Source organism: Carettochelys insculpta, chromosome 6 (assembly GCF_033958435.1).
Source record: "Carettochelys insculpta isolate YL-2023 chromosome 6, ASM3395843v1, whole genome shotgun sequence".
In the NCBI taxonomy this organism is placed as follows: domain Eukaryota; kingdom Metazoa; phylum Chordata; order Testudines; family Carettochelyidae; genus Carettochelys; species Carettochelys insculpta.
In genome coordinates this window covers 31,513,538-31,520,158 of record NC_134142.1, presented here as the reverse complement: position 1 = coordinate 31,520,158, position 6,621 = coordinate 31,513,538, and the positions used below count along the sequence as shown (strand labels likewise).

Here is a 6,621-nt window from a genome sequence, read left to right as displayed (position 1 = left end):
TGTTGAAGTTGTTTATTTTGGATAAATAGACATTGGACCAGAAAGACAGCGAGACTCATTAGTCCAGTGGTTAGGGCACTCACAGAGGTGGGAGATCCAGACAGATCCAGTGCCAATTTAATTGATACCATTGAAACCACTGCAGCAGCAGTGAGAAAGGGAGCCCTGCATTAGAATACCCCACACCCAAGCAGGAGTGATGAGAGACTTCACCAGACTCTGTGGGAAGCTGGCTCTAGGCCTCCTGGAAGGGACAGGACCTCAGGTGGAAAGGTCGCCAACAACAGTTTGCCAGACTAGAGGAGGTCCAGGGCTTTCGCCCCGGGCAGCCCCAGCATCCCACTCTCTCAGGACCCCAGGCTTTCTGGGCTGCCATGGGGCTCCAGCACTGCATTGCTGGAGATGATGCAAGGTTCTGGGGGGGGTGTGGTGGGGGGGTGGCTCTGGCCCCACTCCTGTGCCATGATGGGAGCTCCAGCCCCTGCCCCTGCTCCAGGAGGGGAGTGGATGAGTGGGGTGCAGGCACACCAGCTCTGGCCCTAGACCCAGGATACCCTGCATGGGGGAGGAGGAGTGGAGGTGAGCTCCTGCCTCATGTGCTGAGGTAAACTGGCTCATGTGCCACTCTTGACATGTGTGCCGGGGGTCGCAGACCCCTCTAGATATCCTGAAACCTATAGAAGCAATCTCTGCAATTCCACAGGCTTCCTAAAATGTGATAGATTTTCCATTCTCCAAGAGAAACATGTATTAGGGACACTGACATTTCCTGACTACTTTTGCCCCGGCCAAGTTTTCCAGGGGATGGGAAGATTTAGATGACCATCACCAAACTACAAGATAATGGTCATGTCTAAAGCCTACTGAAATCAAGGGTCCCAATATACAATATTTTCTAGTAGCTATGAAGTTAAAATGCACGGAAGTGAAATACGTCAAGTTTTGTAGCATTTTAAAAAATCAAGATGACATTTTTGGTGAAAAATAGTAATTAGCCAAAATATGGCTGTCATCCTTTATATTCAGGAAACAGCTGTCAGCACATGTCCACTAGCATTAATAATATGTACAATACATTATTTTAAAAAAGGTAAAAATATCCGTATATATGAGCTCATCAAAAGGATTTTATTTGAAGTGATTGCTCACCCAGAAATAAATATAATTACACATATATAAGAGACTGCACAGACACACCACGTGGTTTAAATTTTCTTTTGAATATTTTGGACTAAAAAGTATAGCCATTTTATAATGGGGGTTTTTCAGTGACAATACAAATTTTAAGTAGCCTACCTGAATGTTCTCAAAGGTATCCAAAAATTTAATGGGAAATTAAAATTTAGTTCTTATATAGCATAATACTTGCTTTAATACATCAAATATACCTATTGAACTTTCAGAAACCAAATTTCAAAAGACTTAAATGTATATACTAATTTAACCATAATAGAGATTTCGTAACAGATACTAGTGATCTGAAAAAAATTTGGCATGATTGCTCTGCTTCTAAATTTGCATGAACCGTCCTTTTCAAACCCATATATCAGAGAACGGCATTATCATATGAAAGTGATTCTGACATTGAATTCTTCAGGATGACTGAAGTAACAAATGGAGAAACATTACTAGAGAATGGTATAATGGAAATAAAGGGATTTTATCATGTTATCTATCTATATATAAAGAAAAGTCTTGTTGCATTAATTATGTTGGCAGATTCTACACAAGTTCCTGTGATTCATTTTATTTAAACATAACTCACAATGATTTAAACTAAGGGTAAAAATGAAAATGAGAGGATTAAAGGCTGGCAGTTCTAATATAGAACTTGTACAGTAAATCACCTTTAACACAGAGTAAACAAGCAATGGCATAAACAGGATCAGAAACTAGATGTTTTTAAATGAAGAAGCTTTGTTGCAGATTTTAACTGTTTTTTCTAAAAAGGTTAGTTTTAACTTTCAATACACTAGACAATCCTTGATCTGCAACATACAGTATAAAGTGTACAAGTCTTCACAGCAAAATTTACATAATAATTGGCTGTGGTTCTGATCTTATGTAGACCTATTTACAGATCTGGGTTAAGTAAACATCTATTCACCTTTAAGTTCTATACATCTATTCAAACTTTAAACCTATTTTAGATCAAATCCTGCAAATAATTCTTTAAATATACATCTTAAACCATTACAGTACTTTAGCATATTTATATATTACCTTTAACCACATAGAAGTTTTCAGAAACATCAATTCCACTCTCCAACACCTTGGTATCCAGAATTAACTCTTTGGTGCCCATGGCTTGGGATTGCCATAAGCTGCTCTTCAACTTGGAAAAATACAGCTCTTGGAGCAAAATAGACTGATGTGCCTCAAAGTGGCCCAAAATTTTGGGTACAACTTATTCTCCCATTAAGAGGGAAACATGTCCTTGCATAAATATAATTAGATGTTGCATGACTACCACATTGGGTAATTTCACGTATATTTTGTCATCTCCAATCATCAAGCTCCTACATGCTTTCCTACCTCCTTTGGAGCTTGTATCATGAAAGGACACCCCAAATACTATCATGTATTAATTTTGATTAGAAATATTAATTAATTTGCAGTGGTGGTTCCTCACATACCTGTTTTCAATAACAGACTGTGCTCTTTGACAAACTGACCCCAACACCAAAGAGGTAATATTGCTGTTGTACTCCTGAAACAGCTCAGTACAGCTTCTGTTTAGGAGTCCTATAGTTAGTTGTGAAATTCTACAATTGAGAAAGAGTAATTTTCTCCAGTTAAAACCTACCTCAGAATCAATATGAACAAAGTTAAAAAGAGAGCAGTCATTGTGACTCCTACAATTTTCAACGTACTGTTTTGTTCATAATTAAATGTAAAAGAAAAACCAAGTACATCTGCAGGGAAGTATATAGCTTTTACAAAAGGCCTCTTTGTGATAAAGTTATATACAATATAGAGTTCTCATTTTCCTTAAAGTGCTATCATCAATATTGATTCAAAACTGTCTATTGTTTCAAGAGGTCTTTTAGTACAGCACCAGCACTGGCATCAGGCAACACTGGCAGTGGTGTAAAAGTAGGCAAGGCATCAGAAATAGGTTTCATAAGCAGATGCCCCGATCCACCAGTTCCAAGAGAAGTGGGGGTGATGAGGGGCACGGCTGCAGATCGAGGTGCCAAGAATGGATTTGCATCTGGTCTTCTACTGGTTCCTGAGCCAGCAGTTTCTGGAATTTAAAAAAAAATTAAACCATTCACAATCCATCTATTTTCAGTGTATTTGTGTAGAAAGGTTATCCAACAACTGGCTCCTCTTCATCCATTGTTTTAAACTGAATCTTTTTGCCCTAGATCTCAAGGACATTTCACAACTCGGCATCCTCTCTATTTATATGCATTTATATGCATATATATATTTATTACATCCCTCAAACAAAATCATAACAGCTTTCATCACCCATGTATCAACTTTCTACAATCTGACCCTTTTATACAAAACTCTTTCCCACACTAGCATTGGTTCAAGTCATTTCAACTTCAGTATAAAAATTATCAGTCCCAGATATAACTAGGACTATACCAAATACATGGCTGTGAAAAATGTTATCACAGACACGAAATCCCTCTACTGTAGAGGAGGAGAAGGGATAGGGAGTCCTACTGTGAACTGGGCTCCTGTTGCATGTCCCAGACAGGCTGGGACTTCCTCTTCCCTTGCAGGGGCCACTCCAGACCCATCTCCTTCCTCAGCTGCAGGAAGTTCTTTTGGAGCTGGTTGGGAGCCCAGTTCTGAAGGCAGTATAATCACCAGCTGCAGTGCACAAATGAGGATGTATGGTATGGAATTGCCACCCTTACTTCTGTACCCCCACCAGTAGCAGCACAGAAGTGAGGATGGCAATACCATGTCATGCCACCCTTACCTCTGCACTGCTGCCGGCAGTGGTACTGCCTTAAGAGCTGGGCATGTGGCCAGCAGCTGCTGCTCTCTGTCTGCCCAGCTCTGAAGGCAGTGTTACCACCAGTAGCGCACAAGTAGGGTGGTAATCCCACCAGTTACAATACTGAAATTTCAGGCTTAAATACCTGAAACCTATAACCCTGACATTGACCTAAAAGGACTGTGTATTTGGTAGGACCTACCTTGTCCCTTTGCATGCAGCTATCAGATGGGGAAGCAGGCCAAATATAAAATCAGGCTTACTGTGGAATCTCAGTTGCAATTGCTACCCCATAATAATTTAGTAGTTTTTTTTTTTTTAAAGATCATTTATCACATAACTGGTGCAAACTCCTATAAATGTAACAATGTTACTTAAATCCTTTTGAATTGGTATGGAATTTACGTCTTTATCCTATGTTTTAAAGCTACTTCTATATAGTTTATCTCTAGCAACTGAAAACTGAGATACGAAAATCAAAACAATTAAGGGATATAGGGTGGGTATCTGGCTTTATAAGGCAACAATATAGTTCCTGAATGAATAAAGGACCTTGGAATTTTGTTCTTTTAGATTAGGAAAATGGTCTTTTGCCAAATAAAATAGGGTGTCCTGCCTGTTATAATATAAAGAAAAAGAGTACAAGGAAATATGAAATCCAATATAAGTTTCTTGAAAATATTACTTTCAGAGATAAGCTTGTATGCCAAGCTAGAAATTTGTTGTTTCTCTGATTTATTTGTACCATGAAACAGTTTAAAACTTAACATCATGGCTTACAATTGTTGAAATTTTAATTTCCTCTATCATCAGCAACAGTTGGCATCTAAAGACCAAGTCCTAAAAAGCATATTTAAAAAAGTCATTCAACGTGCAGATTTCTGATTAATTAAATGAAGGACTTATTCCTGCAAGGTGCTGAACATTCTAAACATACATTATACAGCAGCATGTGCTCAGTGTCATTCAGGATCAGACTTTAAAGTCAATTGACATTTTTACACATATTTGCTAGAAAATATTTCAAGCTCAGGCATAATTATTAAAGTATTCTGACTTTACCAATATGGAGAACAAATCAGAGATCCTCTCTCAGATAACAAAACCAATCTCCGATTTTAAAACAATCTGCTAGTTTTAGCTTAATACTTAGGAAATGAACTGGTGTTACATACCACAAAACCCCCACAAACTTGGCATTATTAGCTCAGTGAGACCCAAGCCAAACAGCAGAGATGCTATAGATCAACTCGAGAGAGCACAGACATAACCACAATGCTAGAAAGATTATAAGCCATCTGTTTGGCTCTCATGCTGGCTCTCACTATCAAAAGTAACATATACACACTCAGGGTACGTTTACACTACAGCACTCTGTCAACAGAAATCACTATTGAAAGAGATTTTCCAACAAAACTTCTGTTGATAATGTGGCTGCACCCAAAAGTCAACTGGGAAAGCGCTCTGCTCTGTTCACTACCTGGCTACTCTCTCGACAGAACAAGCACCTGGAAGCACAGCAGACAGCAGTGTTATGCCTCAAACCTTTGAGGCAGAACGCTGATGGAGAAAGTGCTGAGTTTTGTCTAGGTTTTGCTGACAAAATGCATTTTGTGTGTGCACGCGCCACGAGTTTTGTCAATAGAATTAGGGTTTTGCTGGCAAAACTTGCTCATATAACTGTACTTTGAGATTAAGGGGACTTTTGAGGGATGGGGGAAGCGAAAACAGAATTTCAAAACGGTCTGAGGGAGCTAGAAGCTTAATTCCTGTAAGCCGTTTTGAAAATCCCATAGGGACAGGAGACAGAAAGGGGACACAAGACTGGGCGCACACAGTCTCTCTCTCTCTCTCTCTCTCCGTTTAACACACAATTTCAGATTTTCCACCAAGATATAGTTTTACCTGTAAGGCTGCTGGATCTGGTGCTGCTTGGATTACCAATTCCTGTTGCTCCTAAAGGCTTCATGTCATGAACAGACAGCTTGGGTGGAGGAAGGTTTGGACGTGATTCTGTTTCAAGGAACTTCACAAACAGTTCTGAAAAAGACTAAGAAGAATATGCCCACTAATTAGAATGCTTCAATAACTTTATGCATATTCTAAGGAACATCATTTTCTTAACAACTAGGAGATAGAAAGACTCACCTTGAAAACATTTGTACTGTAGTGCTAGAATTTTTCTAACCCTAACATAACGAATAATCACGTTAGCATGTGGCGATCAGGGAATGTATTTAAAAAATATCAATTAACATTCCGTGACGCAGCAAAAATACAATTTAAAACATTGTGTCACAGATAACATTTGTGTCTCCACCAAAATCTGATTGCTATTGACAGAATAAGTAGAAGAACATGGACATAGGAAGAGTCTCACATAAAGTTACAACAGCTTAATAAAGGAGAGAAAATACCAGGTTTTTTTTGTTTTTAAAAGACCATGAGTTTCTACACTTTATCAGAGACACTATGCCATGGATGAGAGAACAGGAACTGCTCATGATGTCCCCTAAAACATGTGACTCAGACTTTGCAAGGAGCAAAAGCACTACAGATACAAAAATATTAATTTTCCTATTAATGCCTGTGAAACTACTAAGGCAATTTACATTATCAGCAAATACAGTGGGAAAAATATTTTGTAAATTAAATCAATT

The 6,621-nt window shown here is 38.7% G+C and overlaps 1 protein-coding gene across 3 annotated transcripts in view; it reads right to left on the bottom strand.

The window, feature by feature from the left end:
• Positions 1-1,107: 1,107 nt before the first annotated feature.
• Positions 1,108-6,621, bottom strand: part of TRIP11 (thyroid hormone receptor interactor 11) — a 77,263-nt gene continuing 71,749 nt past the window's right edge. For all 3 annotated transcript variants that reach the window (XM_074996607.1, XM_074996606.1, XM_074996608.1), the window contains 2 exons: positions 5,867-6,011; positions 1,108-3,247 (listed from right to left, as the gene is read on the bottom strand). In XM_074996607.1, coding sequence (XP_074852708.1) covers positions 3,027-3,247; positions 5,867-6,011 — 366 coding nt within the window. In that variant the 3' untranslated portion in view covers positions 1,108-3,026. The remainder of the gene's footprint in view (positions 3,248-5,866; positions 6,012-6,621) is intronic.